Below are 15418 nucleotides of genomic sequence, written 5' to 3' on the forward strand. Positions count from 1 at the left end.
TGGCAGGGCATGCGCTGCCAACTGAGTCCCAGATTTGTCCCGGCGGAGGGGCGCGCAGCCCCAGCTCCACGTACATTCGGTCTGGGTTTCTCCTTCTCCTCCTGAGCCTTTCTGTCTCTGCCTTAGGGCTGGATAAGAAAAGCAAGGGCTGCATATTAAAACAACTGCCACTTTTTCATGGAATTGGAGGAGATGTTGCAGCTTGTCCTTTGTTTCCCCATGGGAAATTCCTACAAGTTTTTATACCAGTCAGATACTTTGGATGTAAAGCACCAAGCAAAGTCAGGCTGATGATGGAAAATCAATTTCAACCTTTGGCACCTGAGGCTCTTCCCTAGACATTATAAAAAGGGTCTGCAATCAGCAATAAACCCCTTTAAAAGTGAATTCTGCCTTTTTTTTTTTATTCCTTTGTTTCTCCTCCCCTTTGCCCTTTCCCTCTCTTTCCCTGTCTTCAGGTTGTGCAGCAGCGAAGAGGATGCTCTCCGGTTCCCACCTCCGCTGCTCTCTGCTGGCTTTTATCATTTATGGTTTAGTTTTCCAAGTCCGTGAGCTGCAGTCAGGTAGGGATCCCCCTGGTTCTTGCTGATCCCTGTGGCATTGCTTCCAGCCCAAATATCTTCCCGGCTGCCAGTGCCGCTACTTCGCGTGAACGGCAGAGCGCGGAGCGGGGTCAGGCCCTGCGCCATAAACCTTGTCCCCTTATGAGAGCGCCAGCATCCCTCTGGATCCTGGTTTATTGCCCCAGCCATGTCAGCACAGGCATTCGCACAACCTCGCTGAACTCAGGTGGAGACTAGATGATGCTGATGAGTTGATTATAGTTTGCTACCATTTCCCTCCCCGCTTTCCCTGTTCCTAGCACGTTTCCAGCATGTCATCGCTTCACTGGGCTGTGCCCAGGGTGTGCTGGACCCTTTGCAGAATCAATTCAATAAAATGAAAAAACCAACAAAAAAAAAATCTTTAAAAAATATTCTGGGCTCTTTTTCTGTTAGATTGCTGACCTGAAGCACCTTCTTCAAGGCAGCCCTGGCAAAAGGGCACAACAGTTAACTTGAAAGTTACCTTGCCAAAAAAGAGTTGATTTGCTTTTGTTTTCATTCAACCACTTTTTCTGTGAGTTGAGTGGCCAGCTTATTAATAAGCTGGTTTTTTAAATTTCCAAAGATGTCCAGAGCACCTGAGATGTTTTTATTTTCTCTCGTAATAGGTGCAAATAGCTGAGGATATTTGAGTTATATTTATACCCAAGTTGTCTGCTTTCTCCAGCCAACCACCCAGAAACCTTCCAGCCACTTCATTCCTTCTTTCGCCTGCTTTGTCCCCGCCCTGAGCAGCGTGGGCAGCACTTGTCCCCTTGAGAACAAATAATATTTGAGGGATTTGAAGAACTTTCCCGGTAGCGCAGGACAGGGAAGCAGAGGAATGGGCAGTGGCGTGACCCCAGCCCACTCCCCGTGCTGCATGGCAGGGGTCCCTCTCCCCACGCTCCTCTCAATGCCTCGTCTCCCCGGCATGGTTGCGGTCCCAATGCGATGGCACGGCCCAGCAGCACACGAACCGCGCGGCGCAGCATCTGCTGGTTTTCCGAGCTCAGTCACCACAGCAAACTCACGGTTATTTCTCCATCCTCCCGGGGTTTCTCCCAGCTCCGTTCAATGTGATGGGACCCCCCGGCCCCATCACCGTGGCCATGGGTGAGGACGTGGTGTTGCCCTGCCACTTCTCCCCAGAGCAGAGCACGCAGGACATGGAGGTGATCTGGTTTCGGGAACAGTTCTCGCCCTTTGTGCATCGCTACAAGGGGGGCCAGGACCAGTACGGGGACCAGATGCTTCAATACCAAGGGCGCACCAAGCTGCTGAAGGACGGCCTGGACAAGGGCACCGTGGACTTGAAAATCTTCCATGTCCAACTGTCTGACAGAGGGAATTACACCTGCTTTGTTCACCGTGACTCGGATTACGACGAGGCTGTGGTAGAGCTGAAGGTGACAGGTCTGTAGTCCGTGTCCTTGCCACCTCTAATTGACTTGCTCGTAGCCAGCGCTCTTCTTCCCTGTCCTTCTTCCCAGCAGCAATTTCAGGTGGTTGCTTTGGAAATAGGGTTTTGGTAAGTCCCGTGGTTGAAAATACCAAGGCTGTCTCAGAGAGGTAAAATTGCTTAGAAAGCAGCTAAGGAGCTCGTGAGATATGTTACCTACTTCAGAAGTGGTCTTGATATTGTTTTCTTCATATAAATGGGTGTAAGAAAAAATTTGGCATTGGGTAATATAGTAAGAATGTCTTGGTTCGTGCTTTTATATTTTAATATCCAGACCTGCAGATTATTTTGCTGCAGTAGTAGCCTCCAGAGCAGATCTCTGAGTTATGTGAAAAAGACTGCAAGAAATGTCCTGACTCCAGGTGGCACTTGTCTTAAAAATCCCTGGGGTTTGTCTATGTGGAAGTTCATCCCTTCTTGTCAGGGAGAGGAACAGCCAGGCCACCTTATTCTCCCGATATCCAGCCTTGCCCCTGTACTCAGCACTGGTGAGGCCGCCCCTTGAATCCTGTGTTCAGTTTTGGGCCCCTCACTACAAGAAGGATATTGAGGTGCTGGAGCATGTCCAGAGAAGGGCGACGGAGCTGCTGAGGGGTCTGGAGCACAAGTCTGATGAGGACCGGCTGAGGGAACTGGGGTTGTTCAGTCTGGAGAAGAGGAGGCTGAGGGGAGACCTCATCGCTCTCTACAACTACCTGAAAGGAGGTTGTGGTGAGGGGGGTGTTGGTCTCTTCTCCCCAAGTAACTAGCGATAGGACAAGAGGAAATGGCCTCAGGTTGCGCCAGGGGAGGTTTAGGCTGGATATTAGGAAAAATTTCTTTCCTGAGAGAGTGGTGAAGCATTGGAAGAGGCTGCCCAGGGAGATGGTGGAGTCACCATCACTGGAGGTGGTCAAGGAACGTGTGGACATGGCACTGCGGGATATGGGTGGTGTTGGTTGATGGTTGGACTTACAGGTCTTTTCCAACCGTAGTGATTCTGTGATTCTGTGATTCTGTGATGATCTGGGGGTCTCTGCTTTCCTGCAGCCAGCGGCTCTATCCCGCTCATCGTGCTGGAGCGCTACCAGGGCAGGGGGATCCAGGTGGCCTGTCGCTCGGCCGGCTGGTACCCCCAGCCCCAGGTGCTGTGGCACGATCCCCGTGGGCATCATCTCCCATCCATCTCGGAACACATTACCCAGGACAACAGCGGCCTCTTTGCAGTGGAAAGCAGCATAATCCTCCCCCGGGGTGCGAACCAGCAACTCTCCTGCTCGGTCCGACATGCCCTGAGCAGCCAAGAACAGGGATCAGCTTTCTACATATCAGGTGAGCAGAGAACAAGGGCATCGCCTGTTATGTTCCCAGCGGAGCTGCGCTCGGAAAGCGCCCCTGGCAGAAACCCTCAGGTGCATTTTGCAGGCTGCGTGTTCAGTGCAGCAAGTGTATTTCGCATGCTGCACGTACAAACTGCTGCGGCTTTCGGCAGCGTTTGTGCGGGTGTGCTGCCAAAGTTCACCCGTTCTGTCTCAAAGTGCGGGTTTTGGGGGAAAAACTCAACCCTCATTGTAGCAGAGTGTCTATAGACTCCTGGGTTAAATACAAACCTTCTTAACACTGGAACCAAACAAAAAAGGAGAAAACAACCTGTGCCCTTAGTCTCACCTGCCGTGAAATCCTGTTCTACTGGTTTGGTATGAGAAATAAATCATCGTGTCTAGTTTTAGCATCTGCATATATTGAATATATTTTTGTTTTTCCCTTGTCACACAGAAAAGCTCCTTTTTTACTGGAAGATTGATTTGGGGTGGGGAATATAGCGGAACAGAGATGCAATGATGAACTGGACTAATCATACACCAAACTGCACCGCAGTATCACGTGCTTCTCAGCAGCATCCTGTTCCTCTTTTACTTCGGGAATGAACAATTTTGGGAGACTGTATTTGCCCCTGGGGGCCCCGTACCTTTCTCCTGGTGATACTGCTCTGCACTGGAGGGTTGCTGTTGATGCACATGTTACCCTGTTCCTGACCCTATGTTGCCTAATGAAATACAGTATTTTTTTTCCGAAGGAGAAGAAAGCATGATTTAACTAGGAATAATTGAGTTAGAAATCCATTTTCCCTTTAAAAATGGCCCACAATGTACACAGGCAAAATGTCATCGGCCTCAGACAAGTGCTAAATTGCCAAAATGGGTTTTATTTTTAATATTATTTTTTGTTGGTCTGTGGAGTGCAGTCGGGCTGATTTGCACCCTCGATGGGTTTCAGACCTGCTTGGGATGAGCTTGCATGAAAGAGAAATAATCTACTTCCCGTTGCTGCTTGCAGAGTAACCTAACCCCTTTGGGGGTTTTATTTTTCAGATGCCTTTTTCCAAAATGCCCATCCTTGGATGACCGCCCTGGGCATCGTCCTGGTCGCTGTGGTCGCTCTCCTTATTATCGCTGTTTATCTATTTAAAATTAAAGGTATCATGCTGGCACGGTGTTTGGGGAAGGACCTGGGCGGCTGTCCTATTCAGCCGCCTCTGGTTTTGATGGACGAGTGGGTTTGAGGAATGCCGGGATGGTGCAGGAGTCTTCTCTCGGTGTCTCAGACACACGTACAGTGCCAGGGAACTTAAAGACCCAGGGATTTAATTTCTGGCAAGAAAAGACAGGTTGTTTCCCCAGCAAAAAGGCTTGTAAAGAAAGAAGTGGGGAAGAAAGCGACATGAGCCAGCTGTTCCTCTGCCCCAGGCCTGGCCCTGCAAAAAAACCCTGGCACTTTTGGGGGCCTGGCAGGGTTTCCTTTCCTTCTGAGAGACCCCTCATAATTCAGAGGAATAAAGGAAACCGAAATCCTCTGTTTCTTACCAAAAGGAGCCGGAGCCGGTGGGTCGTGCAGGTGTGGCAGCACTTCCAGACCCCGCGGCCTTTCTGCCTTGCAAGTGACTGTGACTCCTCCTGTGGTTTAATCACTGCTCTTCGGAAGGGATGATTTTTTAAAAAATATTTACATTTCTTTCTTTCATTCATAGGAAAGCATGAGAAAAAAATAGGTAAGCTTTCCTTTCCATTTTCCAGAAATTGGAGAATTCCCTCAGATGATGGAAGAATTCATGGGGTGCATTTCTGGGGGACGTGGGGGAGGGAAATGGTTTGGCTAGTGGCTATAGAAAATAGTGAAATTAATTTATAAAATGATGACATTATGAAATGATGTTGTAATTTTAAGGAACATCATTGCAGAACCAAAGAAAGCATGAACTGCTGTTGTACCAACAGTGAACTTTTCAAAGGGCTCTCAAGGTTCTTCCCAAAGCTGGCGGAAGCTTTGGGGTAGCACATTTCATTTTGCAGGAGCCTTGGCTTTGTCTCAGCACTAAAACCACAGGGGCAGGGTGGTTAGGTAGCACTGACATGAAATTTAACCCCAGGCTGCTCCCTTGTTGATGCAAACCTGCCCCTTCACCGCTGCCCTGGAGCTGGAGCCTGGGCTCAGCACTGGCCTCTGCCCCAGGTGGGTGCAGGGAGGGGGGTAAGATCTCCCAAAGTCTTGAGAAGAAGGGTCTGGAGGAGCTCTTGGGCTGAAGCTTTTCCATCATGAGCAATTTCAACCTCCTCCCCACCCCAGCAAGTGTATCGGGGAAAAAGGAATCAGCTTGGGTGGTGATGCTCTGTTCTGGTTTTGCTTTTCAGCGATGCAAGAGGCAGCACTGCGTAAGTCTCGCTCCCCGTCTTCCCGGTGAAATCCTCTGCAAAAACTTTAGAGATTTTTATTCATCCTCTCATCTGTCTGAATGTTCTTTTTAGGCAGATACTTTCTTTCCCCCTCCCCTGACCCCCTATTAATGTGAAAATTCACTCTGAAAAGTCACTTTAGTTTAAGTAGTGAAATAGTACCAAAAAGTTATTGGGTTTTAGGGGAAGATTACGGAAACCTAAGCTGGTGAGAATATTCTCATAAAAATGTAGATCATTTGATTAGCAAGAAATTAAAAAATAAAACAAAACACTTGAAGTGGGCACATACTTTTGTTTGTTTGCTTGCTTTTAGCTCATAGAATTGCCAAGAAATAGTCCTTTGGCTATTAAAAATGAGCTCTTGCTAAATTGATGCCAGTGTAGGGGGAAATAAATGATGGGGAAAATAAATACAGGTCAGCTGACTCAGGAATCATTAAGCATCCTTGCAATCAGACCATAGATCAGCGCATCTGCCCCCTTCATCATAGCCTCCCCTCATCTGTGTGCTCCTTTAGCTGGGCTCCTCGGGATGGGGCTGTGTCAAACAGTAACTCATGTGCGTTTCTATTTGTTGTTCAGGACACTGCGATGCAGAAATCGGTGAGTCTCCTTCCCTGCCTTACAAAGGATTTTTTACAAACTCTGTATCGGGTGGTGGGGTGGGTTTTTTCATTTTTAAAGCATGAAGTGAACCAAAAAGTGGTTGGGGGATAGGGGGGAAAGGAAAGAATGAATCTGAGAATAAGAAAATTAAAGATCATTGAAGAGAGTGTCTGGGGCTGGGGGTGGATAACTGCAGCGACCGTGCAGGCAGGGTGAGGGTGCCCTGCGACAGGTCCCCTTGTAGGCGAGGGACTGCCCGGAGACCTTTCCCTGCCCCAGATTTGAGCAGGACAACCTGCACCATGACCTGCTGAGCAGAGCTCCAGGCTGGGGGTGGGAGAGGGCTTTGCATTGCCAAGCCTTGGCAGAAACCCGCCCTCCTGCACGTGCAGGCGGTTACGGTAGAGGTTATATCCAAATCAATAGCCCACAACCCATTTGTGCTGATTTATCTTCTTTTCAGAGAAGCAAGCTGAAGAACTTGGTGAGTATTTTTCTCCTTCCTACATAGGAGACTTTTCAGGTGGGCCACTTTCTCATCTGGGTTTTGCCCTATGCCCTGGTTTTGATTTCCCTTTTGGCAAAGGAAGAGGTTGCAAATACTGAATTGATTTCAGAAATGTTATTTTCCTTTGCTCTCTATGCGGTTTTAAGCGATTGCCTGTAATCCTTCCATACTAAGAAGAAAATTCTTTCCGTTTTCAAAGAAAGTACAAACAGACCATAAATATGTCTCAATCAGGACAGGCGGCGTGATTATATTTGTAGAAAATGGATGGAGCCCTTTCATGTAGCTAGACACTGATGTTTTGAATCTACTCACTGTGAGGTGACTTTCACAAATATAGCAACAATTCAGAAAATGTGCAGCTACACTGGCATATCATTATCCTGAGCTAATCCAGTACAAGTGTGTTCAGACTACCTCTCATCTGTGCTTTTTGTTTGTTGTTTTTTTAAAGCATGGAGAAGATATGCAGTGCCTATAGAAGAAGGTAATTAAAGTTTGGTCTTTCAGGGTGCTGAATCATCTTCCCTACCTTAATCTCCCCTCCTGGTAGTTCCCCTCCCACAGTGATGCTTGTGGGGCCAGGGATGCTTCTGCCAACCCTCACTTTCCAGGAGGAGACCCCTTGTTTGCTCGGTGCGTGCCCCAGTTTCAGGCAAATCTGAGAGTCCTGGTCCTCGGTGAGCAGTGCTGGCCACGTTTTAGGGACACAGGGACTTCTTCAGCCTGGAGGTCTGCTGATGATCCTCTTCCCTCTCTACTTGATGTCATCTCTCTGCTTCATTTTCTGTTGCTTGCACTAATACTGTTACCTTGTGCAGCTTCCCATGCCACAGTCCGCCAGCTATTGCTTGTGCCCTTTTTCTTCTTCCTTATGCAGCCCCATCAAAGATGTCTCCTGGGGTGAGCTCTGCCCTGATGCGTTGACTCCATCTCTCCTGCAGTGAATGTGGTTCTGGATCCAGACACAGCCCACTGCGACCTCGTCCTGTCTGACGACTGCAAAAGTGTGAAACGAGAAGACACGCGGCAGGACATCCCCGACATCCCTGAGAGATTTAACCCGTGGCGCTGCGTGCTGGGCCGTGAAGGCTTCAACTCAGGGAGATACTACTGGGAGGTGGAGGCGGTGGATGGAGGAGGGTGGACTGTGGGGGTCTGTAGAGAAGATGTGAAAAGGAAGGGCGAGATTGAGTTTAAACCAGAGGAGGGCATCTGGGCAGTGGGGCAGTGGGCAGGGCACTTCCAAGCTCTCACGTCCCCTAATCGCACTCTCCTTCCTAAAATCCAGACTCCCAAGCGGATCCGGGTCTCTCTGGATTATGAAGAGGGACGGGTGGCATTTTTCAGTGTTGACAAGGAGATTCCCATCTTCATGTTTCCCCTGGCATCATTCGAGGGGATAAGAGTCCACCCTTGGGTCTGGCTGGGTCCTGGGACGTGGCTCAAAATGTGGCCCTGATGAAGGGGAGGGAGTAAGGGAAAGCTTTTTTAGGGGACCTCAGGAGTTCAGACTCACAGAAGGATTTAGGTTGGAAGGAAACTTGTGAAGGTTTCTGTTGCAACCGCCTGCATACAGCAGGGCTAACCTCAAAGCTGCCTTAGGTGTCTTTGGACCTTGTTCAGCTGAATTGTATAGGATCTCCAGGGGTGGAGATCTTGTTACCTCTCTGGACCTCTGTCCTGGTGCTGCACCTCTCTCAAGGGGAAGAATTAACCTTTTATGTTTGGTCAGAGTTTCCCCAGTTGCAACTTGTACTATCGCCTTTCATCCTCGCTGTCTACCTGTTGAACAACACTTCCACTGAAAAGACACTCCTGCAATGGGGATCGCTTTTTAAATGTATAGAATAAAGTCACTTCAGTGGGCTTTGTCTGTTTGTGTGTCAGCACCAAGTGTCTGTGTCTGAGGTCTTGTCTCCACTTCCTTCTAGCCTGTAGGGAGTTGCAGGCACTTTTGAGAAAATGGTTCACCGCATCCTGCAGGAGAGAGGGAAGGCATGTCAGTGGGATCGGTCCGTGGCTGCACTTGTCCCCGCGCCTGCCTGCAACACGAGCCCAGGTGATGAGCTTCCCCTGTGACCTGGAGCCATCTAACACTGCGAGATGGATCCCACCTTTGGTCCCTCATTCCCGGGGAGGAAAAAAATGCTTTTTCTTACAGTGCTGAGGAGCCTGGAGCAGGCTCAGTATGTCCCATGTGGGCTGAAATGAAGCTGGAGAAACAAAAAATTCATATGAAGAAGGGCATCTCATATTGAGGCATGTTCTCGGGCAACTCCGGATTATTTTGCTGTAGTGGAAACTGCCACCTGCAAGGGGAGGATAGAAGTATGTGCTTCCTCTGATGCCGGCCATGCTTTCACACTAGATTCCCCAATTGACTGATGTCCAGCAAGCAAGGACCTTCCCAAGGAAAGGCTTCACAATTACTGCTGGATTCGTGGGCCTCTCAGAAATGAAAGAGGGTGCACTTGTGTCTGTGCCAGGGTAGGTCTGTTCATGCTCAGCCCAGGGCAGCTCCATCATCCCACCATGGAGAAGCCCGAAAGGAACAGCTCAGAGATGCTATAAGGGCTTTCACGTTTCTCTCCGGGCCTGCCCAGCCCCCAGGAGTAACGGTCCCAGAGGTTGATGGTCATGTCTCAGCTTTGTTCCTTGCTGTGCACAAGCCCACACGATGCAGCAGATGTCAAATCAGCTGTGACACCCCCAGTAGCAGAGGGGCTTGTTGAAGGACTCGGTGACACAACGCTACAAAGCCCCCTGTGAACAGTGCCATGAGCCTACAGGGACAGGCAGTGTGAAGGTGGCCCCTGCTGCCAGGGCTCTGAAGAGTGGTTAGACGTTCGTGTTCCTAAAGAAGGCTGGTGGGGAGACCCTGCCTTCTGCTCTGGAGAAGAAGCACCGCGCTCCTCAAGCCAAGAGCGATGCAGTTGCATGTTTCTATGATGACCCTCAGGCACCATCACCTCATGATTTCCTTCCTTTTTCCCAGAGTCACATATGCTGTTGGTGAGGTGCTAAAGGCAGTGAGAAACAGCCTGAATCAGCTTGTTCCCTCCAAACACCCACTCGAAACAGTCTGCGGGTGAAACCGAGGTTGGGGCAACAACCTCATGGGAGATTGACCCTCAGGGTGCGGGAGCAAGCTCCAGAGCAGGGGAGGAAGCTGATGGGCTGGACAAAAAGATGAACTTAGGACAGAAATGAAAGATTGGACTGCAAACGTGGGACAAAAGCATCATGGCTAAAAGGATGGCTGATGTAACCCTCATCTCCCTCTTGCCTTCACCTGAGGGAAGCAGATTCAGCAAGGAGACACCGTCCCTGCTCCTTTGCTCTCCCCATCTGGATGTCAGGACACCAGGATCTCTCCTGGCCTCCTCCTCACTGCTCGTAACCACCCATGGGAAGAGTGTTCCTGCAGATGACTCCTGACCTGTGCACCCCTTTCCTCCGGTACAGCATGCCCCTTCCCCTTCAGCCAGGCTTCTCGCAGTGGACTGCTTGGGTCTTCTGCTCCTTCTCCTTCAGGGCGTGAAGCAGGGGGGGTGAAGGACCTTTTGAAGGTTCAAGGTGTCCTAATGCATTCATCCACCTGGAAAAGGGAGACAGAGAGGCAGAAGCAATGTTAAGGGCTGTGGGTTGGGAATGTGGGGCCATGGCATGGAAGCCCGACTGGTGGTGTCGTGGGGGATGCTGTAGTCCAGGGTGAGGGTAAGAGTAGTGCTGTGGGGGAGGGGAAACCATACGCAGGCTTAATCCCTGGGATCCTATGTGGTGGCCAGGGTTACGTTTGCTCTCCCCTTTCCTATCACCTGCTTTCTGTCAGAAATCGCTGATGCAGAGCCAAAAAACAGCCCCCCAAGTTCTGCCTCTGCTGCTGCCTCCAGCCCTCTTACCACAAGCTGAACTAAAACGCTCCTGCAGTGAGTGGGCTGGGGGTGAGAGCGAGCCTGGGAGAGGACACAGGAGGGAGAGCTGACGCCAGTGGACCAGAGGCATATTCCACACCATGTAGCATCAGGCTCAGCAATAAAGCTGGGGGTGGGGGAAGTTTTTCCAAGGTAAATGGTACTCAAGGACTGGCTGGGCATTGATCTGCTGGTGGGAGTGAACGCTTTTGCATCACTTTTTCTCTCTCTCTCTCTCTTTCCTTCAGTCATTAAACTGCCTTTATCTTGACCAACAAAGGGGTTTTTTCCACTTTTGCTTTTCCAGTTCTTCCCCCCAACCCACTACAGAGGCAGTGGGCGAGTGGCTGGCGGGTGCTTAGCTGCTGGCAGGGGATGACCCACCACAATCCACAGAATGGAAAACCAGTAGAAAACCAGTATCTCACCTCCCCTGCAGCATCTCCCCTTGCAGCATTTGGGTGACCCTCCAGCCCTGCAGTCCAAGATGCTCTGCAGTGACCTGTGGGCCAGGGAAGTGGTGACAGCTCCGCTGCGGGAACAGACAGCAGGAGGAACTGCAAAACCGAGCTCCTTCCTCTGCCTCTAATCGTCTTGCCTGGTGTGTGCTGCGGCTTCTCCCACAAACGTTAAAGCTGCCTCTCATCTCTCCAGAAGAGCCATCCCCATTTTTCCTGGCAAGCCAGAAAGAGAGGATCCCTCGTCTACGCCACAAACAACCAGTTGAGGTAAAGTGCAGAAACTGTTTCTCACTGATACACCAACTAGGCTGCAGTCCCCAGGTTGAAGTGCTTCAAGCATCGAAGCCCAGAGCGTGCTGAGAAAGAGCTGCCTTGAAGCAGAGGAAGGGGCAAGGGACCCTTTTCCCAGGATGTAAAAAGGTGCAGTTTGGAGGGCAGGGGGCATGCAAGGGCTCCTCCTGGGTGCAACCCTCCCTCCTTTACTGCGCAGAAGCAAGAAATTCTTGCCGGAGCTGGTGTCTGGTTGAGACTTCTCCAAGGAGTTGGTGGTGTGGCAGCGCAGTTAAAGAGCGGGCAGTGCTGCAGGACAGGAGATGGTTTTGGCTGCTCAGGAAGCCGCAGCTCCCTTCCCACAGCTGTGTGTGCTGATAGAGGGTCTGGGCAGCCCCACCGCTGGCGCTGCCGCCAGAGCAGCGCCTGGTCCTTGGGCAGGAGGGTGGCAAAGCAGCAGGAGGGCAAACGCTGGAGGGGCCGCCGGTGAGTGCCGGGGAAGCAGTGTCCGTTGGGGGCTGGGCACTTGGGGTAGCCACGTCTGTGCATGGGAAACTCTTTTCGCATGATTCATGCTCCTACCTTGTGCACCCAAATCAGGCAGAGAGCTCAGCTGGGTAAGAGCATATTCAGGGAGCCTCTTCCAGCACATGGCTTTTCTGGGCTGGGGTGGGTGTGGGTATGCAGGGACATGAACACCACAGAGCCATTGCTTTTGCAGTAGTGAGGGCAGCAATGCCACCCTGGTGGAGGAGGCACCACTGTGAGGAGGCATGTGAAATCAGGTTCTCCCTCCCACGGAGGAGGATGAGGTGAGCAAAAGGGCAGAGATGGTGACTCCTTGCTGAGCCTGCTGCCCTCTAAGGATGAGATGACAGGGTGGGTGCTGGCAATAGGTGTGGGACTCACCTCTCCCTCCTAGCCTCCCAGGGAGGAGCTGCGGGGCTCAGAGGGCTCCCAGAGGGTCTGGCGGGGGATGCCAGCTGTGTTGCGAATGGTGCTTGCGCGGGAGGAAAGGCGACATGTCGGTGCATGCCTGCCTGTGCCCACGCCTCTTGGCTCTCCCTTCCAGGCCATGTGGGTCCTTGCCCTGCTCCCACTCATCCTCCCAGCCCTACTGCCCACAGCCAGCACTACCAACACAGGCCAGCCCTGCCCGTCAGAGATGAACAAGGTCAAGGACCTCCTGGAGGTGAACTGCACGGGGCAGGCTCTCAGCGCAGTGCCCCCAGACCTGCCCAAGGACACGGGCATCCTGCTGCTCAGTGCCAACCGCCTAGCATCCCTCTCCGCCGCCGCCTTCCTGCCCCTCACCCAGCTGCAGGACCTCGACCTGGCTGACAATGGGCTGGTGGCTCTGCACACCGGGACCGTGCTGCCATCCCTGAGGGAGCTGATCCTCTCCCGGAATGCACTGGGGGCCCTGCCCGCCCTGCAGGGCCTGCCCATGCTCACCCACCTGGCTGTGGCCCACAATAGCCTTGCGACACTGGCCCCGGGGGCTTTCCGCGCTGTGCCACAGCTGCAGGACCTGGACCTGCGAGGGAACCAGCTGCGAACGCTGCCCCAGGAGGCCTTTGTGGGGCTGAAGGCACTCAAGTACTTGGACCTCTCGGACAACCTCCTGGAGCTGCTCCCCAGGGAGCTGCTGCAGGATCTGCAAAAGCTGGAGACCCTCTGGCTCTCAGGGAACCGCCTGCAGACCCTACCCACGGGCTTCTTCCCTGAGGGGCACCTCTTTGCATACGTCTTCCTCACTGAGAACCCCTGGCATTGCGACTGCGACATGCGCTACCTGCGGGCCTGGATCCGGCAGAACGATGGCAGTGTCTATCAGCCAGAGCGGGGCCTGGAGAAGACAAAGGTGGAGGTCGCCCCTGAGAAGGTGCTGTGCAACAGCCCCCTTGAGCATTGGCAGAAGCCCATCATCCACTTCAAGCCCAACTGCGGCAATGTGGGGGACATGGATGAGGAGGAAGAGGATGAATACTATAATGGGGAAGAAACGATGGAGAAAGCTACCATGAGCACCTTCTTCCCTCCACATCCATCCACCCCCAAAGAGCATACTACCGTGCCCCATGCTGTTACCTGGCCTCCCCTCGCTTCCACAAGACCTCCCCTCAGCACCCCTTGTAGCTCCACCTTTGCCCCAAGCTCTTCTCTTGCAATGCCTGCAAGCTCGAGAGCTCCCAGCACCACCACTCCTGCGCCAGCCAGTCCCACTGCCACGCCCACACAGACCCCCAGCACTGCCACCATCCTCATCACTGCTCCCGCCAGCACCCCGCAGAGATCCACCACCCTGGTCTCCACCACCTCACTGCCAACCACTGTGAGCACCAGACCTCCCAGCACCAGCAGCCATCCCCAAACCACTCTTGCCGCCAGCACTACCAACACCTATGTCACTCTCATGGTGTCCACTGGCGTGTTTTCCAACATCTCCACGGCAGTGCCTTCTAGCGGTATGCTACAGTCCTCTTCCATTGTCAGATCTTCATCTCCTCCTCTGACGTCGACCACGCCGATGGTACCCACCACCATGCAGTCCACTCATGCTCCAACACCGCCAGCTCCTCTGGACACCACACGCTTCACCCAGCCTGCACCTTCCCCTCCACCTGCACCTTTCCCCCTCTGCCCGTGCTCCATCCCAGGACTGGCTGTACCCATGCTGCACTCGCGGGCAGGTAGAGAGGGTCCACAGTGGGGGCAGTGGGTGCTGAGCCATTGCTGCCTATTGCACTGGGTGCTCTGCCTGGCCTCCTTGGCTCTGCTGGCCCTGACCATGCTGGCTCTAGCAGGCTGGCTGGCGTGGATGTGTCTGGTGGGACGGCCCTCCCAGCACAAGTCCCTGCAGACCCAAGAGGTGCAGTATCCGCTGCTGAGGCGGAGGGAGTCGACAGGAAGCCCTGTGATGCATCTCAGCAGCTTCAAAAGCCCCCTCCAGCGCCCCACATTCTGTACCATCAAGGAAGTAGAGTTGTGCCCTGAGGTCACTTACTGCACGATTAAGGACCTGGGGATACAGCGCAGTCCTCCTGCAAGTTCCTCCTTCTGCACCACGAAGGAGCTGTGGGTCCACCACAGTCCTCTGAACGCCTCATTCAAGTCTTTCTCCAGGAAGCTGATGGTCACAAACCTCGGCTCCCTGAGGGCCCCTTCTGCTTACAGCCTGGACAGGGGTGTCAAGGCCATCGGTGATGTCAGAGTGAAATACGCTGGCAACACCTTGTAAATGCTTCTGTACATTCAGAGAAAGAGCCGTCGGGTCGTGGGTTTGCTTCACGTACCCTTGTTTTACAAGGGAAAGGTCTGCTTGCCCAGGGGGAGGCTATCCAGCTCCTTCCCCTAGTATTACTCTCACACACTCTGAGGTTTCTAGATCTGAAATAATTACTTGGGTACTTGGAGGGGGAGAAGATGACCTAAACTGGTCAGTGATAGTTTGGGGGTTACACTGCCTGGTTTCGGGGTGAGTGTGGGAAAGCAGAGCTTCCTTTGTACTCCGTATCCCAACTGCTTCTGGTCGAATGATGCACGTAAAGATGCGCTATGCTCAACTCAGCGCCAGGTTCTTAATCACAGAATAAATATTCTCTTTGCCTGTATTTCAAATGGGTACTATTTTCATTTTGTTGGACCTTCCATAGTCCTGGCAGGGTACAGCAAATGACAAAATTGTCTTCAGTACTTGGAATAATGAAGATAGAGAGGAAAAGTCCACTTACACCCAGCTTCCTGACTATTGCTCCAAATGTATGATCCTTCACTCTGGGATTGAATCACGTGGGAAAAGCATCCCACTGCATGTCCCACTGCCATGTAATAAGTCCAGGAAACGGTAGGTGTCGATGCCTCTGGATGAGCCACCATGGGATGGCTGGAAACGGA

General features: G+C 52.2%; 2 protein-coding genes across 2 annotated transcripts; both read left to right on the forward strand.

The window, feature by feature from the left end:
* Positions 1 to 473: 473 nt before the first annotated feature.
* LOC104262767 (butyrophilin subfamily 1 member A1) lies at positions 474 to 8722 on the forward strand. Its single transcript, XM_009819224.2, has 10 exons — positions 474 to 563; positions 1653 to 2000; positions 3076 to 3357; positions 4398 to 4502; positions 5054 to 5074; positions 5715 to 5735; positions 6342 to 6362; positions 6829 to 6849; positions 7328 to 7360; positions 7818 to 8722. The coding sequence occupies exons 1-10, from the start codon at positions 479 to 481 to the stop codon at positions 8333 to 8335; spliced, it is 1455 nt and encodes a 484-aa protein (XP_009817526.2). The 5' UTR covers positions 474 to 478; the 3' UTR covers positions 8336 to 8722.
* A 1815-nt stretch (positions 8723 to 10537) lies between these two features.
* GP1BA (glycoprotein Ib platelet subunit alpha) lies at positions 10538 to 14792 on the forward strand. The gene is made up of 3 exons (XM_009819225.2): positions 10538 to 10587; positions 11335 to 11518; positions 12594 to 14792. The coding sequence occupies exons 1-3, from the start codon at positions 10538 to 10540 to the stop codon at positions 14760 to 14762; spliced, it is 2403 nt and encodes an 800-aa protein (XP_009817527.2). The 3' UTR covers positions 14763 to 14792.
* Positions 14793 to 15418: the final 626 nt, after the last annotated feature.

This window comes from Gavia stellata, chromosome 32, assembly GCF_030936135.1.
Source record: "Gavia stellata isolate bGavSte3 chromosome 32, bGavSte3.hap2, whole genome shotgun sequence".
In the NCBI taxonomy this organism is placed as follows: domain Eukaryota; kingdom Metazoa; phylum Chordata; class Aves; order Gaviiformes; family Gaviidae; genus Gavia; species Gavia stellata.

Excerpts from the sequence above, each read along its gene's own strand:
- LOC104262767 (XM_009819224.2), top strand. The coding sequence starts at position 479 with ATGCTCTCCGGTTCCCACCTCCGCTGCTCTCTGCTGGCTTTTATCATT. Across the intron at positions 4,503-5,053 it reads TTATCTATTTAAAATTAAAG|GAAAGCATGAGAAAAAAATA; the intron begins GTATCATGCTGG and ends TTTCATTCATAG. Across the intron at positions 6,363-6,828 it reads ACACTGCGATGCAGAAATCG|AGAAGCAAGCTGAAGAACTT; the intron begins GTGAGTCTCCTT and ends TCTTCTTTTCAG.
- GP1BA (XM_009819225.2), top strand. The coding sequence starts at position 10,538 with ATGGCATGGAAGCCCGACTGGTGGTGTCGTGGGGGATGCTGTAGTCCA. Across the intron at positions 10,588-11,334 it reads GGGGGATGCTGTAGTCCAGG|ACAGCAGGAGGAACTGCAAA; the intron begins GTGAGGGTAAGA and ends CTGCGGGAACAG. Across the intron at positions 11,519-12,593 it reads GCCACAAACAACCAGTTGAG|GCCATGTGGGTCCTTGCCCT; the intron begins GTAAAGTGCAGA and ends TCTCCCTTCCAG.